The 26,654-nt window shown below is 45.8% G+C and overlaps 1 protein-coding gene across 3 annotated transcripts; it reads left to right on the plus strand.

Annotated features, from left to right (window-relative positions):
- Positions 1–436: 436 nt before the first annotated feature.
- On the plus strand, positions 437–23,758 carry HDC (histidine decarboxylase). Of its 3 annotated transcripts, none has more exons than XM_023255377.2 (12): positions 437–842; positions 3,618–3,790; positions 7,923–8,036; positions 8,971–9,093; positions 11,661–11,795; positions 12,060–12,203; positions 12,662–12,728; positions 13,558–13,720; positions 13,811–13,901; positions 17,944–18,042; positions 22,013–22,114; positions 22,246–23,758. In XM_023255377.2, exons 2-12 carry the CDS (start codon positions 3,626–3,628, stop codon positions 22,987–22,989), a joined length of 1,947 nt encoding a protein of 648 aa, XP_023111145.1. In that variant the 5' UTR covers positions 437–842; positions 3,618–3,625; the 3' UTR covers positions 22,990–23,758. The 3 variants fall into 3 exon arrangements, with proteins under 3 accessions (XP_023111145.1, XP_044915267.1, XP_023111144.1); XM_023255376.2 differs by lacking the exon at positions 437–842 and adding an exon at positions 971–1,420; XM_045059332.1 differs by lacking the exons at positions 437–842; positions 17,944–18,042 and adding an exon at positions 970–1,420.
- The last annotated feature ends 2,896 nt before the right edge of the window (positions 23,759–26,654 follow it).

The raw sequence follows: 26,654 nt of genomic DNA on the forward strand, positions 1-26,654 counted from the left end.
GTCGGCTGACACCATGCAAAGGGATTTGTCAAGGAGGCAGTTGGATAAAAGATTTTGGAGCTCAGAAACTGGGAGGGCCTCATGGTATAAATTTGATGCGAGCTTTAAACCTGTATGCGTGCCAACGTCCACAGCCTGGTTGGAGGGGACAGACAGCACAGAGGTAGATGGGAGAGCAGGACAAGCCATTTCCTGGAAGCCCAGAGAGACTGTGCGCCTCAAGGACAAGGAAGTAGTATCTGTCTAACACCATCGAGAGGACAAGAAAGATGAAGACAGGAAACAAAACAAAACAAAACAAGTCTATTCTATTTGGCAATTTTTTTTTTAATGTTTATTCATTTTGAGAGAGAGAGAGAGAGAGAGAACATGAGCGGGGGAGGGGCAGAGACAGAGGGAGACACAGAATCCGAAGCAGGCAGGCTCCAGACTGAGCTGTCAGCACAGAGCCCAACGCCGGCCGGGCTGGAACTCACCAACTCACAGAACCGTGAGATCATGACCCCAGCCGAGGTCCGACGCTAAACTGACAGGCGCCCCTATGTGGCAATTTCGCAGCATTCGATCACCTTTCAATCTTTACCTCTCCACAGAAACCGTCAGTAAATGGCAAAAGATTTATGCTCTCTGAAGAGAAACCAGAGCGTGCATCTGATCGCTTTTCCCTCAGAAGCAAGCTTAGAGAGAGGCGCTGTTCTCCTCGCGGCAGAGGAGGCCTGCCCTTTCACACACACACGTGCAGACGCACGCACCCTGTCAAGTGCTAAAAGCCGTGAAAGTCTGGGCGAGGCTTCCATTTCTTTTCTTTTTGCCTCTCTGTGTTTTCTCATCTCTCTGCAACGGTAAGTGTGTTATGTGGCAATTTAAAAAGCCCATCGCGTGAGGTGATAATATATATATCTGCGTGTCCCCAAGCGGCCTGCGGCCGGCCGGCCGGGCGGCCTGTGTGAGGGGTGCCCGTTCCTCCCTGCCCGCTGCGGACAGAGAAGCAGTAGCGGGAGGAATCACGGATAACTTGTGCGGCTTATTCTGCCTCCCCTCGGCTTTGTCCTGGGCTGCCGGGCTGTGCTGTGTCCCAGGCGGGGGGCTCTGTGGTGGGAATGGAGGGGCGGAAAGAACTGACGGGGACTGACGCGAGGGCCTGGGTTGCTAAGTGGCCTGTTTAATCTAGAAGCGCCTTTTATCCCGGATCTCTCGAGCAGCCCTGGGTGGGGGGAGGAGGGGTGGAGTTAATCAGGCCTAGAGGAAGGGCCTCTGAAGGGTGGAGCCAAGGTGGAAGAAAGAGCACCTTAAATAAAGGGCCCACACTGGCTGCCCAGGAGCCCATCCTCCACCTCCTCCGTGTCTGTCTGTGAGAAGGAGTCGCGGCCGGCCCGCAGCCCGAGGGACACGATGGAGCCCGAGGAGTACAGGCAGAGAGGTGAGCGACGGGCACCCTGAGGCCGTGCAGCAGCTGGTGCTGCTGATCCGCCCTTAGGTTTTGGGGGTGTCATTTGACTGGAGCATCAGACTTGCCCTCTGCGAGCTGGCTTCCGCGCAGCTTTTTCCTGAGGAAAGAATGCAGGATGGGAAATTAAAACTTTTCTCAACCTGGCTTTCCCCCTGCCCCTCACACGCCCACTCTCCTCTCCGTCCACTCTCCCGTGTGTCGCGCTTTTCTGGTCCAGGGTCCCACAGACGCAGGGTTCGGATTCCTGATCCGCGAAAGGGGAAAAGAATTCGTATTCTGCAGTGGCAACAAAAATTTCCCCCCATATTCTGTCGTCGCTGCAAAAGCCTTTCTTTATATTCGTTTCTCTCTGCGTGGATGTGTCAGCACTGTTCTTTCAGGTAGTCCCTCATTTCCGAAATGTTTAGTGAGCAGCTACTCTGTCTGGAGCCCTTGTGTGGTGAGAAGGAAGCCATGGTTAACCCGTTTTCAGGCGTGGCTGGCTAAGGGGAGCAGTGGACGGCTGCTAACCATTTTTCTCTCCGTAGCTTTTTGCTGTCCTCATCCCCGCTGGTAGGTTATATCGCCTAAAATGTGTTTGCTGTAAGCTGTTGTCCCATGTGAAATGCAACTCTTCCTCTCTCTCCTCCACCCAGACGTAACTCACCTCAGCCTCTACCTGTCTGCCCGCGCTGGCTTACTCCATCGCTTCCCAAAAGTCGTCAGCAGGTTCCCGTAGACATGTATCCTGTGCGGAGAACACAAATACATCTCCGCCCGCCCCTGGACAAGTGGCGGGCAAGGTCTAGTGCTCTCAGAGCTCTGCTGGGGTGCCACTACAGTCACAAGAGGCATCAGCTGTGGGAGGTTTGGAGGCGAGCACAAAGGGAAGAGAGGAGGGTGTCGAAACCCCTCTTTGTCTCCTTCACAGTTTTTTCTGGAGCTGGTCCTGCACATGAGAATTTTTGCAGAGCTGGTGCAGAGACAAGAAATAGGGGTCCCTCTCTTTTTCTCTGTTTTATTTTTTTTCAGGGAGAGAAAAGCTTAAGGAGTACTAAGGAGGAATTTTAGATATTGAGAGAGACAGACAGAGGGAGGGAGACCGACACAGAAAGGGAGAGAAGCAGAGAGAGAGAGAGAGAGACACGTAGAGCAAGAGACAGAGGCACTGTCTGGGAGAAAAAGGAAATAATTTACAGTGGCTCCAGAGTATTTGAGTTGACTCTTTTTCTTCCTTTTTTATTTGTTCATATGTTTGACAATTTTTTTTTTTTTGAGTATCTAAGAAATGCCCCAGGCATTGAGGTATTGGTGCAAACAGAGGGAGAGAAGTCGAGTGATTAAGACATGGTTTTGCATTTCCCCAAGACTTCAGGCTAGTGCCCCGTTCTCAGTCTGGGTGTGGTTGTGCTTTCAGGATTCCCTGAACCACAGAAATTATATACCATATTTTTTGTGTGTGCAAGCTCACCGTTTTCATCAGATTCTCAAAGAAACGCATGAGTCCAAAAGTGAGGAATTACTGGTCCAATGGGAATAGTGAGCAAGCAGATTTTTCAGCTTGTATCAGAACATGGCATAGGAATTTAGGGTGTGTGTGTGTGTGTGTGTGTGTGTGTGTGTGTGTGTGTGTGTAACAATTTTTGGATAGAAAGAGTCACAGAGTTTCTACTAAACCTGCAAGTAGTGAATTAATTAGATGTTCTGTTTTTGAGAAGAAAAGAAAGGTAGGAGAGACAATCAGGATTGGTATAGATAATGGAAGAGGGAGGAAAAAGAAATATTTTACTTCGGTGCTAGAGTTTTACACTTCAAGCTTTTCCGTCTTCTTCATTTGTTCACTCGCACACTCCCCCCACCATTCATTCATCCTCTTACTTACTTTTTCACTCTTTTTAAAAATTATTTATTTTAAGTAATCTCCACACCTGATGTGGGGCTTGAACCCACAACCCCGAGATCAGAAGTCACACACTGTGCTGACTGAGCCAGCCAGGCGTACCACCCTCACTTATTTTCTTAAATTCTGAAGACAAGGCTGATGCTGGGGATCAGACCCTCTCCCCATCAGCCCATGAATCCACTTCCGTCTTCACCAAGTCTGTTGGCCGTGAGCCAAGGGGGTCAGGCATGAATTGGCCGGGCCCAGTCAGGGGACATGAGGCTGGTTTCTACTCCCCCCTTGTAGGAAAAGAGATGGTGGATTACATCTGCCAGTACCTGAGCACCGTGCGGGAGCGGCGGGTGACTCCAGACGTGCGTCCTGGTTACTTGCGAGCCCAGCTGCCTGACAGTGCTCCCGAGGAACCTGACAGCTGGGACAGCATCTTTGGGGATATTGAGCGAATCATCATGCCTGGGGTGAGATACAGTTGCCACAAAGATGATTCTGGGTTTTAGAGCAGAGGAGGTGGGGGGGGGGCAGTAGGCCTGAAGAGAGGCCTGCCTTGGGTAAGCCTGGGATGCCTGCCCCTTGTCCACCAACACACAAGCCTGGCCTGTGGGCTGTAGAGGGCCAGGACTGTGACCGAAATTAGGTTTCTGATGCGAGGGCTGACCTGTATGCTGGGTAGGAGGCTGACACCCCAGGGCCTGGCCTGACAGATGTGTGGAAATCTAATCGGATGAGATGAGAATGAAAATTGGGTCTGAGGGGAAAGGCCGATGTGGATAGCATGACAGAGAGAGGAGGCTGGAGACAGTCCCTGAAGCCCCAGCTGGGAGAGTCAGGGACTCTCCTACAGAATGCTGTGACTCACTGAAGGGAGGGAAGGAGGGCCAGAATACACCTTCAGAGGGCACCCTGTCGGGGAGGGAGGCCCAGGATGCTGAGTGAGGCTGGAACCGTGTCGTTCCCTACCAAGGGGGATCTCGTGATTGAGGTGCTTTTCAAGAGTAGGAAGGAGCTTTCCAGTGACAAAGAGCACAGGCTGGTGACAGCACTGGCAGGGCCAGGAAACAGACAGAGGCTGGCTGGTGCTTGAGCTGGAGCCCGCCTCTGTGGGTTGTGAGCCATCCCTGGCCACCAGGGGCGAGGAGCCGTGCCAAGGTGCTTGTGTTAAGGTGTACCAGTCCCCTTCCCACAGAAGGGCTGCCTGTACTGAGCTCCGTGCCACATGCCAGGCACTGGATGAGCCCCATTACAGGCTAGCCTGTTTTATCCCACAGTGATCCTACAATCCCTGTTTTAGAAATGAGGAAACTGAGGCTCAGGGATATTCATTGTTTTCTCAAAGTTGCAGAATTCATGGCTGGCAGATCCAAGATTTTAGCCGAGGCCAGTCGTAGTCCAAAAGCTCTGCTCTTTCTCCTGTACTAGTATCCCTACTAGTGTGTGACAGAGTACTCCAGCCTGAGCCTGCGCACCCAGGCACTGCCTTTCAGCAGCACCCCAACAAGCAGGCTGTCCTCACTCTGCCTGCTGGGGACACTGATGTCCTGAACCACACGTGTCTAGTCTCTTCCTTCCGTCCTTCTTTCCTTCCTTCTCTCCTTCCTTCCTTCCTTCCTTCCTTCCTTCCTTCCTTCCTTCCTTCCTTCCTTCCCTCCTTTCATGTTTGTTTATTTTTGAGAGGGAGAAAGAGAGTGCAGGAGGAGGGGCAAAGAGATTGGGAGACAGAGGATCTGAAGTGGGCTGGCTCTGCACTGTCAGCATAGAACCTGGTGCGGGGCTCAAACTCAACGAACCGGGAGATCATGACCTGACCCGAAGTTGTACGTTTAACAGACTGACCCACCCAGGGGCCCCTGAACCACATGTGTCTAGAGACTTTCTGAGGCTGACTTGAGATTTACAACCATCATCCTCTAAGAGATTTAGATGTGACAGAAATGTGCCTGGAGGCAGGGATGCTAAATAATTTAAACTCAGAATAAGTGTCTACAAACGTATTGGTTGGCAAGTTTGTACAAAGCCAAATACACAGCTCTGTCTGACCACTCAGCCTATTTCATAAGCATCTTTTGAAAATTTCCCTATCGTAAAGCTTTACCAAGGAAGCTAGCTCCCCGATAAGATTATCTCATGGATTTCATTCTGTAAAGTGTAATCTCCTGAGGGGCCAACTGTAGTTTCGTAGTGAGACTGAGAGCAACTGTCAGAAGAGGCGGAAGTGAGCTGATTTGTTTGATTGCAATTCCAGCAGTTGCTGGGGGTGTGTGGTCAAAGAGACTCACTTCTGGACCCAGAGGTCTGCCTGTTTTTGATAAGTGTTCCTCTAGCCTATCTTATCATATTTATCTTGCAAGGACAGATAATTGGCTCTTGATAGGGCCATGGGATGGAAGCCCTTCTCTGGGGTTTCCAAAATACCGTCACTAAGGACACTGATAATGAGGGCCCCGTCTTCCATCTAATCTCACAGGCCGTACCAGCCTCTGAGAGATGGCGTGAAAGCAGTTGGCCCTTTGCTTTCTCATTCTGACCAGCCCCTCATTGAAGACTGGATTGATTTTTCTCTCCATGCCGTGACACAAACAATAACTGTCCTTCTGCTTTAGAAAAACTTCCTCTACTAGGGGCGCCTGGGTGGCTCAGTTGGTGAAGCGTCCAACTCCTGATTTTCGCTCAGGTCAGGATCTCACGGTTTGTGGGTTTGAGCCCTGTGTTGGGCTCTGTGCCAACAGCACGGAGCCTGCTAGGGATTCTCTCTGTCTCTCCCTCTCTCTTTGCTCCTTCACAGCTTGAGCGCATGCTTGTGTGCTCTCTCTCAAAATAAGTAAATAAAAATAAAAAATAAAAAGAAAGAAAGGAAAACCTCTTCTCTTCATATGGGAGAGAAAGCAGCACAGTGGGAGAAGGCAGGACACCATCCTGCTTAGGAGCTTGGGCTGTGGGGTTAGACAGCCTTGGATTTCTGTCTTCGCACAGTTACCTGTGTCTGAGAGGTGGGTGTGATCACGTGGATGCTGCTTCGCACTAGCCAGCCCTCATTCTCATCTGTAAAACAGGGGTAATGGTAGAATTTACCTCATAGGGGTCTTGTGAGGATTAAACAAGATAAAGCATGGAAAGGGGGAGATATTGTTAGGTAGAACACATTTTGTCTGGCAAAAATCGGAGGAAGAGGTCTGATTATCTGAGTCAAGTCAGGATAAATGATGTGTCTATTACCGTGTGACTAACTTACCATGAACATTAGTGCTTTTCATTTGGCAAATTTCTTCCTAGACCAATCCACATGATAGCCCCAGGAAACAAGATTTATTTTATGATGAGAAACTGAGGTCAAGAAAGGTATAGAGGACTATCTTGTTTGTATGGGGTCTGAATCACATATAAATTTTGAGATCCCCTGTAAGAAAATAAAATTAAGTGTGGTTCTTGGAAAAGACCCATGCAAACATGGGACCGTGGAGCTTAAGCTCCTTAGCTTCACAATAAACTTACAAACTCACACAGCTGGTTAGGGACAACGGAAAGTCTGAAACCTGTGTCCTTGGACTTTAATAGTATGCTCCTCCTACCACCTGCACTGTCTAGGACACTACCCTTGCTAGTGAGGGATAAAAAGAATTTGTGCATACCAAATAGCTCGATGATGCACTAAGATGTTGACTAATGAGTTCTCAGTAGGGTGGAACATCTATCGAGAATGAGAATGTTCCATGGGTTCAGGGAAAGGATCAAAGGGGGCTGGGAAACTGGGGAAGGGTTTGTGGAGGAAATGGGTATTCAGTACCTTTCTAAGAATTAACAGGTTTTGGAAGGTTCTGTCAGTATGGGAAGTGTCTTCCTGTCAGGGGACACAGTATTGCTCAAAAACATGAAATGAAAAGGGCATGAACAGGGAGATGAAGTCAGATTAGATAATCAATGAGTCTAATGTGGGGCCCTGTCTTTCCACCTGGCTCCTGCTTATATCTGGTTCTTCGACCTGATTGTGGGCTCAGGGGTTAACTTGGAGGTGGGGGTCCCATGCCCTTGGGCTGGCACTTCCCCTGCCCTTTTCTCTCCTTTCACCATCCCCACTGGGAAGCTAAGGACAGCTTTGAATCTCTGCATCCTGATCCTCTGCAGGAGCTGTGTGCCCAGGGAGCTCAACGTCCATAGAACAAAGGGTGTTTTTTTGTTTTTTTTTTTTTTCACAAGAAACTGGATGAGGCAGGTAGCCTATTCTTCTGGAGCTCATAGTCTCCTCTTCCTCTTTATTACCGGGCAGGGTGGCATGGGGGGCAAGCACTGGAGACTAATGTGCACACTATCCAGAATCCACAACCCTAATTACTATACCTGTTTTCATTTTGCATATTCCCTTCTGGTCTTTGCACAAATGCTCCACTGAGGAAGCAGCTTAGACTATGAGGAAGATGGGTGGCAAGAACAGCATGAGTCTGTTTTATTTTTACGGAGTTGTGTCATTTACTGGACTGTCTTAAAAGTGTCAGCCCATCTCTAGAGTGGGTGCTTCCCCCTGCCAGAGAGGGTGTCTGGTAGAGGAAAGCCTCCCAGATGAGCCTCCTGGTGCCACACATATACGTGCTCTGCCTCCAGGTGGTACACTGGCAGAGCCCCCACATGCACGCCTACTACCCGGCTCTCACCTCGTGGCCATCACTGCTGGGAGACATGCTGGCCGATGCCATCAACTGCTTGGGATTCACCTGGGTGAGTAACGATGGCAGTAGCTCTAACCAGTGGCAACTGGCAGAAAGTGACATCCTGGGGCAGACATGTTTTGTCCTGACCTCTGAAGTGGGTTCCGAGTTAAATGTTAACAATGGCTACATTCTTTGGGCTTAAGCTCTATATAAATTACCTCATCTTATCCTTTAACCCTGTGGAATCATGAATAGTGACCCATTTTGTAGATGAAGAAATTGCGGCTTAAGTAACTCATCTCCCCAAGCTCACACAGCTCATAGAGGCAGAGATGAGATTTGGACCGAGATCCGGTTATTCCCACGATTTGTGATCCTAACTAAGCACTTTGGTGCCTGTGGGTACAACTTTCCCTGTGTTCTTGTCTTTGAGGGGTGAGGGATATAGCCTCAGACTTCCCTTAATAACCCCCTAAGCACCAAACAGCTTTAAACTGTGCCAGAAGCCTCCTAGAACAGCTTTATATTTTAAGCCTGAAGGGTGTGTTGTGGGGAGGGAAGGCTGAGAGGAGTGAGGGGGAGTGTTGATGTCTTTTCCAGGAAGGAGTGCTTTCTTTCTTAGTCCTAAAACTTGTCCCTGGCCTTCAGAAAGCCACTTGGCTGGATATTTGGGAGACTAGGGAGGCCAAATGGAAGCAATCATTTTTAGGGCTGTTTCTCCATAGAGCTTTGGAGTTAGGAAAGACTCCACTTCACTGAGGGTGGCATCAATCCAAAGCCCTACATTCTCTTCCCTTTTTGGTTTGGTAAAAGATGGGGTGGGAATGGGGCCCAGGGACTGACATTGACCCCTTCTCCAGGGGGAAGATAGGTCAGGTTCTCACTGGTAGTGCAGGGATCCAGGGAGGGCCAGGGCAGAGACAGATGTGTTTCTGGGGCCGGTGTGGAGTTGCATTTGGTGTCCTGGAGCTGTCTGGATGAAGTTGCTTTCCCTCTTTCAGGCTTCCAGCCCTGCATGCACGGAGCTGGAGATGAACGTCATGGACTGGCTGGCAAAAATGCTGGGACTCCCAGAGCACTTCCTGCATCACCAACCTGGCAGCCAGGGAGGCGGCGTCTTGCAGGTGCCTCCATTGGCAAAGCTCCTCCCAGCTTGAGGGCTGACTAGTGAAAGATCAGCTGAACCCTTGCCCAGGCAATTCTCCTGTTCTCCGTGGAGGTTCCCCTATGTCATCTACTGCCCTACTATCGCTGCCACCGCTCTTGCCTTTACCATCATCACTGTCCTGATTGCCGCCAGTATCACTGATGCCACCACTGTCATGGCTGCCACCTCCGCCACTGTCACTGCTGCCGCCTCCACACTTCCTTTCTTTTTCCTTTGAAAAAGATTGAGAAATCAACACATTATCACATTTCCAGTATTGCTTGATTCAGGTTTCCTAGTTTATGAACTGACAACTCCCCTTCCTTGTCTTATTTAACACCTTATGGCCAATGGACAAAAAAAAAAAAAAAAAAAGGCAAGTAGAAACTTCTTTCCCTCCCTCCTGGGTCCAGGAGACCCTTGGTAGTAAGAAAAATTAATGACATAAATCGATTTATCTTATCATATAACCCTATCATTTGGATATCTATCAGATGATAGTTCCTCAAATATTTCTTTTTTTGTCAAGAGCAATCAGCATAATGGAGCTTGCTGAGTGCCTGCCACAGACCGTGCACATTGCTAGGTTCTTTCGCGTCTATAAACCTTGGATATTCAGGAGGGCTTGGTTCTGAGACCTTTGAGAACCCTCAGATTCTTTTTTCTTTAAAGCTATTTTTTAATGTTTATTTATTTTGAGAGAGAGAGAGAGAGAGAGAGAGAGAGAGAGACAGAGAGAGACAGAGAGAGAGAGAGAGAACATGAGCAGGGGAGGGTCAGAGAGGGAGAGAGAGAATCCCAGGCAGGTACCATAATATCAACGCAGAGCCCGATGCAGGGCTTGAACTCACGAACCATGAGGTCATGACCTGAGCGAAAATCAAGAGTCAGACACTTAAACGACTGAGCCACCCAGATGCTCCGAGAATTCTCAGATTCTTAAATTCCACTGTAGTATGTAATTTTCCTGCTTTTATATTCTATAAGACAGAGATGATAATAATTAATAATAATAACAATAATGTTTTCCTCACAGAGTGGATATGGACATTCAATGAGCTCTTCCTTAAAATAAAACCAGCCATGGTGCCCTGAGCTGAGAACCAGAAAGGTTGCTGGGCTCATTTGCTAGCTAAGTGACTCCCTCTCTCTCTCCAGTCTTGCAGCAAGATTAAAATCCTCACAAGGAAGACAAATTACTGCATGTTGTGGACCTTCTGTATTGTTTGCAAAAATAGTTACAGCTTCAGGTATTCTATCTGGGAGACATGCTAAATGTCTGCTGTACACGATCTTGCTTTTCATTTAATTATCTCAAGAACTCCATAGGTAAATACTATCATCGCTAATTTTTGAGATAAGAACCCTGAAACTCAGAGAGATTAAAAACTTGTCCCACTTGCTCAGCTGATAGGTAGAAGAGTGAGGATTCGACCCCCCGCCTGTCTAAATACAAACTCTGCTTTCTCTTGTATTCATCAGCCGTGTGAACTTGATTCCGTCCTGTAACATCTCTGAGCATTGCTATCCTCATCTGTAGACAGGAGTCACAATAACCTCAGAGAGGTTTTATGAGGAGCCGAAGGGACCACAGAAAGTTTTGTAAACTACAAACAGCAATGTAGACGGAAGGTAGCATTATTATTAGTATTACTATTCTGCTGACTTCCTTGTTGCAGAGTAATTTCCAGTTACTGAATATCTAATGGGATCTGATCTCTACCACTCCCCATGACACTGTCTGCCAGGCTTTTTAACAAGGAGCTATCAGATGTCGGTCACCTCAAGATTTCAAGAAGCAAAGGCACCAAAGACTGAGTGAATGAATGATGAGAAACCAAGATTTCTGTAAGGTTGCTGAGGGGGCACACAGGATTCCCATAATCGTGTGGCCAGAATGAAATCCTATTCAACCCTCATTTGGATGATCAATCCTCCCACTCTGGGAGGCAGCCAGAGGGATGCTTTCCATTTTATAAATGGAAAAGAATCTTCCAGAGAGGCAATGTTAACCCAAGGTCACGAGAGCCATTGGCGACAGAATCAAGGCCAAAGTGACTAGCCTCTCACATAGGCCAGGACCTCTCTCTCTGGATTATGCCTTTAGAAACAAACTGTTGCCATTCCTAAGAAACTGAACGTTCTTTATGTTCAGCAAGTTTTAAGTGGGGAGCAAACATATCTGTAAGCAAATTTGTACCTAGCTGAGGCTGAACATTCTCCTGTTGGTCTCTGTGGCCTCTGAATAAAGAGGTTGGTATTAGGTGAAAATGTGCTTTCATTACCTCCCTAGAAAATGAGAGGAGAGGGAGGTGTCCCAGGAGTGCACAAGGTGTTGTGAAGGGAGAATGTGGAATAGGCCTGAGAGTCAGGAGGAAGGACAGCCCCTTTGGCAGGAGCCCCTTCTTAGGAATGGCTATCACACACACACACACACACCACCACCACCACCACCACCACCGCCACACCACACCTAGAAGCCTGGGGAATATGCCCAGAGAACTCAAGGAGAGGCTGCCACTGGTAATCCTTTTTCCACTACAGAGCACAGTCAGTGAGTCCACCTTGATTGCCTTGCTGGCAGCAAGGAAGAACAAAATCCTAGAAATGAAAGCTTCTGAACCTGGGGCAGACGAGTCCTCCCTAAACGCCCGGCTCATTGCCTATGCCTCTGACCAGGTGAGTTGCCCAATACAGGCCAAACCTTGGGGTTAGGGCTTGGCTTCTGGAGTCTTAGCTCTTGAGTAATTTTTTTCTAGACATGAGTATGCTGGAGCTCAGGGCAGTGCAGGCCTTGGAGGTAGTCTCCAGGAACCGAAGGGGAAGACACACAAATGTTAGTTTTGATTTCTTTAGTCTGGCTTCAGCAGTATGTTTTTTGGCAGGGGGACAGGGGGCTGCTCATCCCAGGATGACACTGCTAACAGGTGTCCATGGTCCTAGGCTCACTCATCAGTAGAAAAAGCTGGTTTGATTTCTCTTGTGAAGATGAAATTTCTGCCTGTGGATGACAACTTCTCACTCCGAGGGGAAGCTCTTCAGAAAGCCATCAAAGAGGACAAGGAGAGGGGCTTGGTGCCTGTCTTTGTAAGTCAGAATGTGTTCTAAGCTTAGAATTTTAGAACCTGGAGGTGAGGAAGGAGTATGGGCAGAATTCAGGCAAGTAACCTGCTGCAAAGAAAAGCAGAGATGTTGTCAAATACAATGTTTTACAAATTATGAGTTATTGTTTGTTGGTGTGTTAGGAAATAAATTCTGTGGATCATAACCCGCATAAGAAAAAATAAGTAGAATAGAGACTATCTGTAGCCAGAGTATGTATTGTTTGGTGAGACTTTTATTTCAAATACACACATATATATGTACTAGATTTGCTTTAAAAAATATATTTCTCACTGTGGGTCTTGGTAAAGTGTAATGTGAAATACATACTGTTGAGGTGGGATGGGTGGGGTAGAGAATACCTGTGGTTAGAATCTTTGTTTCAGGCCAAATGTGTCACACGAGCCCACCCTCCCACGTTAACTTCCTTTATTTTCCTTCAGGTGTGTGCAACGCTGGGGACCACAGGGGTCTGTGCGTTTGACTGCCTGTCAGAGCTGGGCCCCATCTGTAAGTGTCTGCCCTGTCTGGCTAGGAAAACAAGTAATGAACTTCAGAATGTTCCCTAGAGCAAGAACCCAAAACTAGCTCTGTGGAATGATCCTCCTTGGTCATTGCAGAGAGAGTAAGAAGAGCCACCACAGCTCACAAATGCCTTCTCCTAGGCAGTCAGGTCACAGCTTTTCCCAGTGGTGGGCGAGGGGTTAGAGAGCTGCCCCTCGACCCCTGCCCTGCATCCTGTCAGGAGACAACACTGGGAGGTCTCCAGGTTTTCTTGCCCTCTCAGTTGTATGCTGAAATCTACTTAAAGTAAGCTATATGCAAAACCCAGGGTAAATGAGGCACAGTGAAATATTTTCTCTCCTAGGCTAAGGAAAGGAAAATGGTAGGCTAGGGGAAGCCATAGGAGAAGATAAAGGCAGAGAAGAGACCCAAAGCAGATTGTTTAAAGTCCCCAAGCAAGAAATCCACAAGGAAAGAGAGACGTCCCCTCTCTAAAGTTGGTGTTAGATGCGTTAACATTTGGGCTGGTGGGAAGTTAGTTTCTGTGCCAGGAACTTCTAGGTTGATGCCAAGAAGATGTCAACCCTCTGGCCAATTAGAAAGAAAGGCCAGGTATGGCTCTGTGGACTTTCCCTTTAGGAGGCTCCACTCCCATTGATGTGCCCCCCTGCTCCCATCTCCACATCCTCCAGCCATAGTGGACCATCCCTTCTTCTCTTCTCTTGAAGCCCACCAGCCACTGCACAGGGAGAGAGATGCCTTTGAGCTGGCTGGTGGTAACCCCTACTCCCACCCCCAGTCCTGCCTCCCAGCCGGGTGACGTTTGCTTCCCCAGGTGCCAGTGAGGGGCTGTGGCTCCACATCGATGCTGCCTACGCAGGCACTGCCTTCCTGTGCCCCGAGTTCCGGGGGTTTCTGAAGGGCATCGAGTATGCCGATTCCTTCACCTTTAATCCTTCCAAGTGGATGATGGTGCACTTTGACTGTACTGGGTTCTGGTGAGTGTGACAGCCAAGCTTCTAGCCCATGGGCAAGCCTTGCTTCCTCTGCAGAGGCCTCAGCCACTAATCCCATTTGGAAACCCGCAGGGTCAAGGACAAGTACAAGCTGCAGCAGACCTTCAGCGTGAACCCCATCTACCTCAGGCATGCCAACTCGGGCATGGCCACTGACTTCATGGTGAGTGGCCAGGAATGGTGGCCTCTGAGATGGAAACTGGCTGCACCTGGCCCCAGAGGGTCTTTTTTATGTTGGCTCCTGTCTGAAATTAGCACACTGTGAGCCCATCCCATAATATACTGCTGTATGCCTTTGGTTTCTAAGTATATGCAATGAAACCCAGAAAATTGTTAAAAAGCCTAGAAAATGAGACCAACCTCTGAGGCAGTATGCACATTTCCTGAGTATGTGTGGCATTCCTTAAGTCCCAGAAATATCTTTTCTATCATGAGTGGATCAGTTCCCTTCTGTCTCCATCTTGGATAATCTTTTCTGCTTACTGCCCAGCATTGGGGAAGGGTGGAGAGTTTTCTTGGGTAATGAAAGAGGATCCTTGCTTAAATCGCTTTTATCTCTTGCCCCTCAGAGACAAGGTGGGAGGCTCCATGGGAGGTGATGGGGCACAGGGACCAAACTTCTTGAGTTTCTGGACGCCTCTGAGCAGTCCTGGCCATCCCAACTAGCTGTACCTTGCTTGGTCTCTTGAACTTGCCCACAGTTTCAGCCTGTACTGACTCTTGTGGAAACAATCTTTTCAGATTTACTCCTCAGTTTGAAGACAAGCCTTTCCTTTAATTGTAGGGAAGACAAGAGATGTAAACCAGTTATATATCCGTGGCCAATGGGAGGCAGCAGAGCAGAGAGAGATGAGCTTGGTTTGAAATGCCATGCCAGCAGTGGGCCTTTGAGAAACTTAACGGCCCTCTCTGAGCTGTGGCTTCCTCATCTGTAAAATGGGCACACTGGCATGGATTTGATATGGTATCATGAGGCTGAAATGGGAATGTACATGTAGATCACTTAACACAGTACTGGGAATGTGCCAAATGCTCAATAAACGGTAGGGCTAATATTCCTAGAAACTCTTAAGCTGTAGAGATTTGCTATAGCAAAATGGTTAAGCATTTAGGTGCTAAAGGGTGATGGCCTGTGTTCCTCCTTATTCCTCCTTGTTCCTCCATTTGTTAGCTTGTGTGGCCTTAGTCAAATGACTTAACTTCTCTCTCTGGGTTTCCTTATCTGTAAAATGAGGATGATGATAGTATTGGCTTCTTAGGCTTGTTGTGAGGATTAAATGAATTAATGCAGTGAGGCGGAGAGAGCAATGCCTGATGTCTGTGAGATTTAGTTTGTAAAGAGATGGTTCTGTCTTGTCTCCTTGGGCAGCTGAGATGTGTTGCCCATTTAGTCCTAAATTAATAGCTCTGTCATCTCTTGATTTTTATTGGTTATTCTCCCTCAGGCCAGTTTACACTTCCTTTAGATTTTTGAGACTGTTGATTGCCATTGCAGGTAGTAAGCTTACAGACCCTGTAGAAGTTGATAAAAATAGACAAATAATGGTTCTTTCATCTCCATTGCCCTGTCTGGTAGGTTTTCAGAAAATTTTAATTAAAAAAAAATTTTTTCCCCCAGCATCCTAAGGGGCAGGTATCTTTAAGGGTAATTCTAAGTTGTTTCTTTCTTGAGTGTGAAATGGTGCCCATCCTCCTATAAGTGAATCTGGATCATAATTGTAGAGTATTATCTTACCTCGGCCCACTTTGGATCTCGTGTTACTTTTTTTGTTTTGTTTTGTCTGTTTGTTCACACCAGTATCTCAAGATGTTCCTGTGGTTCATTCCCATCAGTTTGGAGATTTAATGGTGCTCTCTCTCTTCCAGATAACTTATAAAAATATTGAATTAAACTTTTCTTAGCACTGGTTATTTATATTTCTTAGCCTTATTATTTATATTTCTACATCCAGAAGGTACTGCTGTATCCTTTTCCTTCCCCCACCTCTAACTGTATGGATTTAATTTTCAAGTCTCAAAGAAAGTCCTAGAAAATTGAAGCTTCTGTTTGTTGTGATCCTGGGAGTCTTCACTGCTGTTCTGACCCAAACTCCTTTTCACTCAGGTTGCTGTAGCTTTAAATTGAAGGCCAGCCATGTTTGAGATAAGCCAGAAACAGAGCACCTTCCTGGGAGAGAAGACTTAGGGACTCCATCCTTAGGCCCTGGCACCACCTAAAATTAGGGCTAGATTTTCTGACGTCCAGCTCCCACTAGTGGATGGGGCATTATCTTCCTTTGGCAGGGGAGACCTGCAAAACCTTGCAAGGACACAGAGGAGGCTTGGGGATGTCTCGAGTTCAAGAAGATCCATGTCATTCTTTGTAAGTCCAAATTTCCTGCTCTAACAGAAAATATCAGCTAGAACCACCCTGCTGGGTCAGCATGGATTGGGTTTGGAATAATGGCCAGAGGAAAAACCGGGTATACGAAAGAGTATGAAGAAATAAAAAATAAAATAATCTCTGCCTCTCATTAAAAATTATTATTATTATTATTATTATTATTATTATTATTTTAACATTTATTTATTTTTGAGAGACAGAACGTGAATGGGGGAGGGGTAGAGAGGGAGATACACAGAATCCAAAGCAGGCTCCAGGCTCTGAGCTGTCAGCACAGAGCCCGACGCGGGTCTCGACCCCAAGAACTGGGAGATCATGACCTGAGCCAAAGTTGGATGCTCAACCAATGGAGACATCCAGGCACCCCTCTGCCTCTCATTTTAATTTGCTGGTGAGATAAAGCAGTCAATTGGCCATAACAATTTGAGAAACAATATTTTTAGAGAAGGCTCCTATTATCCATTCTTTATTCTCCTAGAGTGTTTATCTAACAAGGGGTATAGAGTTGACTGCTTTCTCTGTCACAGAAATTTTGTCCTGTGTCCAGGTTTTGATGCCCTTTTCTGGTGAATGAGTCCCCAAGCCAGTCCTCACCACTAGAATGTTTTGCTTAAAAAACAAAAGGCTTAGTATTTGATGTAGGAGAACCTTGTCCATCAACAAAGGGGGAATGTCCCCAAAGGGAGCGTGCCGGGTCAGGAAATAAGGGTGAACGGTGAAGGTGAGTACAGTTTTGAGGATTTGGCAATCCTGTGGATGAGTAGATAAATACTCAGTGGGACAAATATTTATTTTTAGCCAACAGAAATTATGGTGAAGTATTCTGACATTTACTTTGTGACCATCGGAGGAAGAGGTCATTAGAAACCACCTTACTCATCAGGTTAACTTCCAATGTTTTCCAAACCTGCTGGTCTGTTTTCAGATCTGTGAAATCAGTTTGAAATTGGCTTGGTAATGTTTAGATCTATGGTGCCCCCCGAACCTTGAACTTTGAGCTCTGTTGAATTGGTCACCAGGAACAAAGGGTCAATTTTGGTTAAACAGAGGCCGAAATGTGGATGTTCATTTCAAATCTGAAAGCTGGAGTGATGCCTCTTGTGGGCACAAGCGTGTCACAGGATGAAGTCAGGACAAGACAGAGAGGTTAAATACTGATTATCTTGGTCCTAGGCAGAAATCCTGCTGTGATTTGTAGCTCACGTTTTTATCATCTAAAAAGCCAACACTTGCTGACAACTTCCTGCGAGGCTCTTTGCATTGGTTCTTTTCCTGCCTTCAGAAGTGCTGTCCATTCTCTGTCTCACCAGGAGCCAGTGAGGCAGCAATGCCCAAGGTCACAGATAGTAACTGGCAGAGCTGGAGGAGAAACCCAGGTCTGTGGGGCTCTTGCATCCCAGCTCTTGACTACTATACTTTACATTTTACAGGGGGGAACTTTATTCTCTGCACTTCAAGAAACTTAGGTTCTTTTAGAGAAAACATGTATTCCCCCTATCTTGAATTTCAGCCTGAGATGAAATGTTTAAAGCAGCGTTTGAAGCAAAATGCCTTCTCCTTTGTTCAGGGCCATGGGCTTGGTTTCCACTTGTCTTGCTCTTGGACAAGGGTAACTAGTGGCCACCTTCACCATGACTTGGTCACATGACAGGGCAGCCTTGGGATAATTTGCCTTAGCTTCTCCTTAGCAACAGCTTTGGGAGTCATGGTGACACTTTCTGTCCCTGGAGGTCTGGGCAGGCAGGGGATGATAAAGCTGAGGAGTGCATGAGGGAGCAGTGCCCTTGCCTCTAACCATGAGCACTGTGTTCCTTTGTTCTAGCACTGGCAGATCCCCCTGAGCCGGCGGTTTCGTTCTATTAAACTCTGGTTCGTGATTCGGTCCTTTGGGGTGAAGAATCTTCAAGCACACGTCAGACATGTATGTAGTCTTGCTATGTGTCCTCATGGGGAGGAAGGCTGGTTTCTGCCCAGAGGACCTGTGGTGTTGGCTCAGGTGTCTGAGCCTGTTCTTGGACTCCTGGGACTTGATTATTTAGGGTAGCCATTTCTTAGTTAGAGGGACACTGAGCAGAACATGACACCAAGGGCTATCTGCTGTCTCCTCTTGAATAAGTGTCTCATTATTCCTTCTGCTATCATCAAGCACCTGGGAGTGATGCTCCCAGTGCCTGGTTTGCAGGGAGAGAAAGAGAAAATAAATCACAGGGCAGCTAGCGTGTCTACGGTAGGAGTATATCCTTTTAAGAATTTTCCGATTATCACAGCAGTCTGAAAATTTGAGTCCCTATTATGGTTACACCTGAGACATGGCTCTTCTGGCTGTGAGAGGTAGACCTACCAAGTCTGGGACAAACATCTCTGCATGGTGTCAGTAGGTATTTACTGAAAGTCTATTTGGTACAATTTATTTTGACTCAATTCGACAACAGCAACAAAAAAATCATTGTGCTAGAAACAAGACCCAGAGGTGAGACAGGCATTGTCTCTCTGTCATATTCTTCATGAAAGGGGTGGGACTTCACTGAGAACTTTGGCCAGCAGTGTTTTTCTCTCATTTCTCTGAGTGCCTATGAGTAAGACAAAGCCATTGGTAAAAGCCACGGCATTAGATAAATCCAAAGACATTGTCCTTTATTACTCTGTCCATCTACCTTTCCTTTAGGAATTCCGTCTTCATTAAGTAAACACAAAACCAAATAAGATGGTTGAAGCAGTAACAAAGACTGGTTTACTGTTGGTAATTTTACATTTGTAATGAACGTCAAGGTATTTGTCAACTGGACATTTATCAATGAGTGACTGTCACCTAGGATATTGAGGGATGTTAGGCACTTTGTACTCTAAATCCTCAGACCCATGATTGGAGGTAGTGGCTGAGGAATGAAGACGGTGGAGGTTACAAGGCATCAGGAAAACTCTTAGGACTGGGTATTCAATGTGTAGGTGCTGGTCAACTCCCCTGATGCTCCTCTTACAAGTCAAAGCTCTGAATTCCTAACAGCTCCCCCACACTCCTAGGCCTGGCTTTCAAGGACCTGGTTATCAGCCTTTATTTTAGCTCAGGCTTCTCAATGACCCATTTCAGCTGTATCCTCAGCCTGCCTCTGCACCTTCACCTTCACTTTGCCCTCCTGGATTGCTCTCTCTTCTCCATATGTTATTAATGGTTTAGGTTCCATTTCTCCCAGGAGCTTTCCTGACTATTCCATCTGTCCCAGTCACTGCTTCCTTGTCATTCCTAAGATCACCTATTCAAGTGTACTTACAAAACTGGGCTCAAAGATTACCAATGTCCCACAACAGTAAGAGGTGGAACTAAAACAGAGTTGTTTGATGTGAGTTAATTTTATTTCTTCAACTTGACTGTGCTCACAATTATGACTTGCATAGCATTTTAAATTTTAAAAATACCTTATAGTGTTTTATTAGATTCTTACAACAATGCTTGGGGTGGTCACCCAGACCGGCCCCATACTGCCCTGCTCAAGAGTGGAAGGTCTTCTCTCTTCAAAAATTTGGGCTATCTTCTACTATGTGAGCTCTTGAAGGTTATAGAAAACCAAGTTGTGTATCCCTCTGTAATACAGTAATGCTTTAGAAAATGGAATCTGGGTTTGGTGTTTTAGTTCTACCTACTGTTTGGTGATCTTAGACAATTTACTTAAACTTTCTGTGTTTGGCTTTCTAATTTATAAAATGGGAAATGGTAATACCTCTCTCAGTGGTTTATGGTGATGATTAAATGAGATAATACATATACAGACCTTATTTATAGTACAGGGCCTAATGCTCAGCTAACAGTCGATGAATATTTTTTTCTTCCCTTCCTCCTCCTTCTCCTACTTCCTCTTCCTTCTCTCCCTTCCTCCTCCATTTCCCCCTTCTTCTAATGACAACATATCATTGTCGTCATCATCATCATCATCATCATCACCAATCATTTATTGTCACCTAGAATTGGGATTAGTAAACTTTTTCTGTAAAAGACAGACACTAAGTATTTTTGGCCTTGTAGGCCATACTGTTTCTGTTGCAACTACTCAACTCTGCCATTTTAGCCCAAAAGCCACCATAGACAATACATAAACAAAGGGGCATGGCTATGTTTCAGCAAAGCTTTATTTACAAAAACAGGTTGGGGGGGTGCTGTATTTGGCCTGGGACTATAGTTTGCCCACCCTTGACCTAGAGTGGTTCAGGGCACTGGGAGCAGCAGGTTTTTTATTCGTCCATAAAGGTGGTTTCTGGTGGCAGGGATGCTGTGTGGTTTCCCTTTTCCCTTGGCCCCTGTTTCTACCTTGTTGCAAACAGCTTATGTTGTAGGAAGCAGCAGAGCATGGTGGGAGGAGCATGTGCTTGGTGACCAGGAGACCTGCATTCTGCCACTTGTACCTTGGGGAAGTCACTTTCTCTCAGCCCCTCCTAGGAAAATGAAGAGGTTGGACAAAGATGTCTTCTGGGTCTCTTTGCTCAAAAGTGTCAGCTTCATGGTCCTTACCTAGCCTGACTCTAGGTCTGTACCTGAGATGTCTTAATGGCACTCATGTAGAGTTAAGAAACATTTACTTGGAAAGATCAAAATTGGTAGGACAGGTGGGCGGAAGTTGGCCTGGAGGGGAAGGAGATATGGGGAGAATCCTGGCGAAATTAGAACATGAATTGCAAAAGTATAAACTAGTTAGAAAACATTTAGAAGGGTGCCTTCTCTCAGAGCTTTAGGACTTGAAAATGAAAAGTTCTTGGGCAGTGATTGGAGACCATTTTAAATAGACTACACAGTGGTCTCTCCCAGAAAGAAAGGGGTCTGGATGAGGTTTGCAGCAACTTGCTTCAACGTGGTCAAAGATGTGCTTAGCTGAATTTTTTGAGTTCTCTTGAAATCAAGTATCAAGTCCGAAAACAAGGTGATTCAATGAGAACCAGGTGATAGCAATTACTTAGCAAATATTTTATTGAGATCCTTCCGGATGCTTGAAGAAATTTTTTTAAAATGAAAGAAAAGTTAAGACCTGCCCTTGTTTGGTTAATAATCCTAGGTTAAAAAAAAAAAAAAGGAAACTTAAAAAAAAAATGACATAAACTTCAATGAAAGGTTAATATGGTACAAAGCTTTCCATTTTTTTATTGTGGTAAAATATAACATAAAAATTTCACTTTAACCATTTTTAAGTGTACAATTCAGTAACATTAAGTACACACACAATGTGTGCAACCATCATTACTATTTCTAGAACTTCTTCCATCATCTCAAATAGAAATTCTATACTTGATAAACTGGTTCAGTTTTCTGTGACGTATGTGGGGAGGATATGTAAAAATATGTACCCTGTGTAATATAAAAAAAAAGTGGGGGAAATGAAATAGCATTTGAGGTATAAGATTTGAAAAGGTTTGAGAGGTGAGGGAAAGATGTAGGCTTAGGATGAGGGCACAGCTGTTGACAGCCCCATGGTGCCTCTACATACCGTAAAAACAAGGATGTCTTCCTTTGGGCAGATGCAGCTGGTACACGAGGTACGTGGCTGGGAATGCAGAGAATAGGTTGGGTTTTTGCCCTCGCTTGCCACCTCAACCAGTCAAAAAGCTGTGAAACCAAGATATGAGGCCAGATTGCATTGATGCCTTCTTGTTCTGGGGGCGAGTTGAAAAAGAGCCCTCAGAAGTGATTTCTTGAGATGAATCTGATGTGACAAGTAATAGGGAGCCATTGGAGGTTTTCTAGCTTGGACTATAAACAAAATCAAATGGAGAAGAAACTCAGGCAGAAGACTTTCACAACTCTGCAGTTCAAAGGTGTCACTGGTGTAAACCCGTTTAGCAGAATGAAAGTTTATGCGGAACTGTCCCTTGTCTGATTATTAAACTCTGTTCTCTACTTACACTTCTAGGGAACTGAAATGGCAAAATATTTTGAATCTCTGGTCAGAAATGACCCTTTCTTTGAAATTCCTGCCAAGAGGCACCTTGGCCTGGTGGTTTTTCGTCTAAAGGTAATGCCATCTTCTATGGCTTATGATTAATAGTATTGGCTGGTTAGCCTCTTAGAAATATAAATGCTGGGCTTCTGGGGATGCTTATTGGGGATGTAATATAGACTTCACTTTCTTTATTTTTCAAACAGGGTCCTAATTGTCTCACCGAAAGTGTATTAAAGGAATTAGCTAGAGATGGTCGTCTCTTCCTCATTCCGGCCACTATCCAGGACAAACTGATTATTCGTTTCACTGTGACATCCCAGTTCACCACCAGAGATGACATCCTGAGAGACTGGAATCTCATTCGAGATGCTGCCACTCTTATCATGAGTCAGCACTGTACTTCCCAACCTAGCCCTCAGGTTGGGAACCTCATCTCCCAAACCATGGGACCCAGAGCCTTGGCCAATGGGATGTCCCTTCAGTCTGTCAATGGGGCCGGATATGACCCAGCCCAGGCCAGGAAGATCATCAAGCAGCCTCAACATGTGGAAGCCAGTCCTGTGAGAAAGGAAGACAGCTGCCATCTTGAAACCCTGCTGGACCCACTTGATGACGACTGCTTTTCAGAAGAGGCCCCGGATGTCACCAAGCACAAGTTGTCCTCCTTCCTGTTCAATTATTTGTCCGTACAAAATAAGAAGAAGGCAGTGCGTTCCTTCAGTTGCAACAGCATGCCTGTGAGTGCTCAGAAGTCACTGCCCACAGATGGCTCTGTGAAGGGCTCTTCTAGGGCCAGAATCTTCTCTAGGTTTCCAGAAGAAATGATGATGCTAAAGAAAAGTGCCTTCAAAAAACTAATCAAGTTTTACAGTGTCCCCAGCTTTCCCGAATGCAGCTCTCAGTGTGGGCTCCAGTTGCCCTGTTGCCCTTTGCAGGCAATGGTTTAGATCAGGGTTTTCGGCCAGAACCCAAGAATGTGTTTCAGGGAGTCTCTGAACTCCTCAAAATTGTGTGCTGAATTTGTGTGCTTATTATGTGTATGTGCATTCTTCTTAAGAGAGCCTATAATTTTATCAGATTCTCACAGAGTTTCATGACCCACAACAGGATACAAATGGGGAGTTTAAGCCAGCGTGGTACAGAATGTTCTAGCAGTCTGGTCAGAGAGAAAGGACCCAAGGTAGTGTAGTGACAGGCAGCTTCTGTGGTTCAGCTTGTGATATGAAATATAACATAGAAATAAATTGTACTTGTCTTTAAAAAAAATATCCTGTGTGACTTAATTGACCATTGAAACATTGATTAATTAATAAGAGATTATCCTGGAGCCTAAATGCATGTACTTATGGATTCTACTTTGCAGGATGCTAAAGATTTGGATTTAACTGTGAAAAAATGACTTTGGAGGAGCCCTTGGTATGAAGAAGGCAGGCAGTTTGAGTCAGGCACTGTGACTTCCAGTTGACAAATGAGGAAACTAAGGCTCTGGGTCACAAAAGCTTGTAAGTGGGGAAAGCCAGGTCTCCTTGTCTTCAATAATGCCCATGCCATTTCCACCATACTGTGCTGTTCAGGCTTGTACTTGATCAGAAGCTCCCAGTCTAGCAGGCCCCCGGTCCTTCAGTACATTTAAATGTTCCCTCTGTAGGTTTGGAATTTGTACATTTTCTCTTCTTCTGGACACTGTAGTCAAATAAAAGTTGTGCTCACAGGCAACCTGACTATGGTTAATTTATATGCCAAGAACCATTTTCTTTCCATATGAGATAGCTCTGAAATTGGATATTTTAACAGCATAAATGGTAAACAAACAAAGCTGGATACTAGTTAAAGTGGTAAGGACAGATTTTAATCCATAATATGCTATTGCAATAGGGAAAAGAGTCCAAGATAAACTGGACTCAACTTTGATTTATACAGAGGTGACTGGGCATTTTAAAGGGAGAATGAGGGGTAGAGAAGGAGGCAAGTAGGGAGTTGGTAGAGTCAGGAAACTGAAAAATGACAAAAGGCAAGAAGACAGCATTGGTTCATGTGAAATCCATCTGGGTTTGCTAACTGGTATGCATTGAAGTTAGACTCCTACCCTCTCACAGAGGCTGGGAGACAGAGGTCCATCTTGGCCTTGTGGCCAAGGTCGACAAGATGGCTTGGAGGAACCTGGCAGGAGTCTGGTCAAGGAGATAGTCTTTGTCAAGAGCGCAGTTTCATGTTGACACTTCCTTCCAGTGATCATTCTAGTCAGCTTTCCTTGAAGGTCTGACCTGACTTCCTAAATAGAGGCTTGGAAAACTCTATCACGCTAGTGCTCATCTCATCTCTTGGTCCAGAGCAGGCACCCACTAAATGCCTATTGAGTGGATGTGCAAATGAGTAACACATTAACAAATTATCTGTTAGGTAGGTCACTGCACTTGGTTAATCTTACTCATTTTTTTTTTTTAATTTTTTTTTTTTAACGTTTATTTATTTTTGGGACAGAGAGAGACAGAGCATGAACGGGGGAGGGGCAGAGAGAGGGGGAGACACAGAATCGGAAACAGGCTCCAGGCTCTGAGCCATCAGCCCAGAGCCTGATGCGGGGCTCGAACCCACGGACCGCGAGATCGTGACCTGGCTGAAGTCGGACGCTCAACCGACTGCGCCACCCAGGCGCCCCAATCTTACTCATTTTTATAGTGATTCTCATTAGCTTCCATTTCAGATGCTGACATTTCTTAGTTTTATCCCCAAATTATTTGGGAGCCTATAGCATCCTATCTATGCACTGACTACGTTTCCAAACAATACATTTAAAATCAGACCTGTTGAATGATTTACACGGGTATCAGCTTATATTTTTAAAAAATATCCATTTGTACCTGATGATTTGTGCAGGTATGTCTACAGCAACAATTTGTGACCCTTTTAAAAGAGAAAAATTAGTATGTAAAATTGATGATCTGTCATGGGCTTACTTTTATGCACACACATGCGAACCCAGGTATTGAGGATATTGTGCTGGTGTCTCTATCTGTCAGAGCGGACCTGTGGTTCCTGGCCAGAATCACAGAGGTTTGGAGGAAGTGGAGGCTGAGGAAGCCATCAGGCTGTGAGAGAGAGTTTCTGAGTTTCTAACTGGAAAATGTAAAATGTGGCTTTAAAGGTGGTCAGGCTCCAGTAGGCTCTGGTTACAGGCACACTAATGTTCTGGCTAACAGTGTAAGTGCTGGTGTCTCATCTGAGAACATGCCCTTTGAGATAACCTCTGCTTACCACCAGATCCACTGTAACACGATCACAAGTGACACAACTGCACAACGTGATACTTCCGAAAACAGAAGTCATGCTCTTTCCCATCACTTGGGTTCAATTCTCGCTGGGAGATCAATATAGCAAAGGCAGAGATACTTAGAATTTTGCAAACATTCTTAAGTGCTAACTCATAAACAACAATGTTCTAAACTATTGGCAAAATTCGCAAAGACACAAGGGTATCCAGAGTTTTCCTGAGGCCATGCTCAAGTCCCTTATACATATTAAGCACTCAGAAATGGTCATCATTGGGCATAAAGAGTGGGGGCAGGGATTCAGGTCATGAATCTTCTTGGTAGTCACTTGAAAGAATGAGAGTTTAAAAAATACTTCTAGTACTGTGTGTGTGTGTGTGGGGGGTGAGAGTGGCAACCTCTCCTGTATCTATCATTAAGGATCCCTAGATATGTTTTCCCGGGGCCTTATGGGGATTACATTGAGGGAGAATTGGGGCCCCTTGCCAGCTCCTGGTCATCGGAGAATGTCCTTTAGGGAAGGAAACTCCACTTCTTTTAAGGAGGCTGGGGTAAACTTGGATTATACTTCCTTGACATGGACTTAGTGACCATGACATTCCTGTTTCCTAGGAAAAACTCTAGTAAACATGTCTTGATTGCTGCTACTGAGGACCTATTCCTGAAACTGTCTGTAGCTAACACATGCAGAGGTTAAGGAGTTCTGTTGAGGAAGGGAGCCAGCTGAGTGTAAGAAGAAACAGCCTGTCTGAAGGAGCTCCTTGAAGTTCCCAAACCCACCTGCATCATGTCAAAGGGCCCTGGGTCCTTAAATAAACAGGCTGTTTGATAGGAGACTGGATATGGAGTGAAACCAGCTCAGGTTTGAGGAGTATATGGGACTGGGGGTACTCACTGGAGATCTGGGACTTATCTGGTCCACACATCCATTTTGTTGGGTGCATGGAAGTCATAAAATTTGAAACTTCACAAATTTAAAAGACTGGGAGAGTCACATGAATATCTGGGTTTCTGTTTTCTAAATAATCAGATCTTGGAAGTACCTAAACTGTATTCCCACATGACAATAATCAGCCAACTGAAGCTAAGTAGTACCCTCATGTTTGCCACATTCATTTGTGACCTGTTTCTCTCGTCCACATTACTCATGTGATTCCTGAAGACACTCGAGCCTACAAGCCTTGATGGAGTTAAAAAATATCTACTGACACCTTCTATATATAGAATTCTGATGCTGTTGACTTAGGCTCCTTCAAAAACTATAGTTGGCATTCTCACCTGCTGGACAACGCAATTTGTAGACAGTGGCCCAGATAGGAGGAGAGAGTTGGCTTCACAGTAAA

The sequence above is a fragment of the Felis catus genome, chromosome B3, assembly GCF_018350175.1.
Source record: "Felis catus isolate Fca126 chromosome B3, F.catus_Fca126_mat1.0, whole genome shotgun sequence".
Classification (NCBI taxonomy): Eukaryota; Metazoa; Chordata; class Mammalia; order Carnivora; family Felidae; genus Felis; species Felis catus.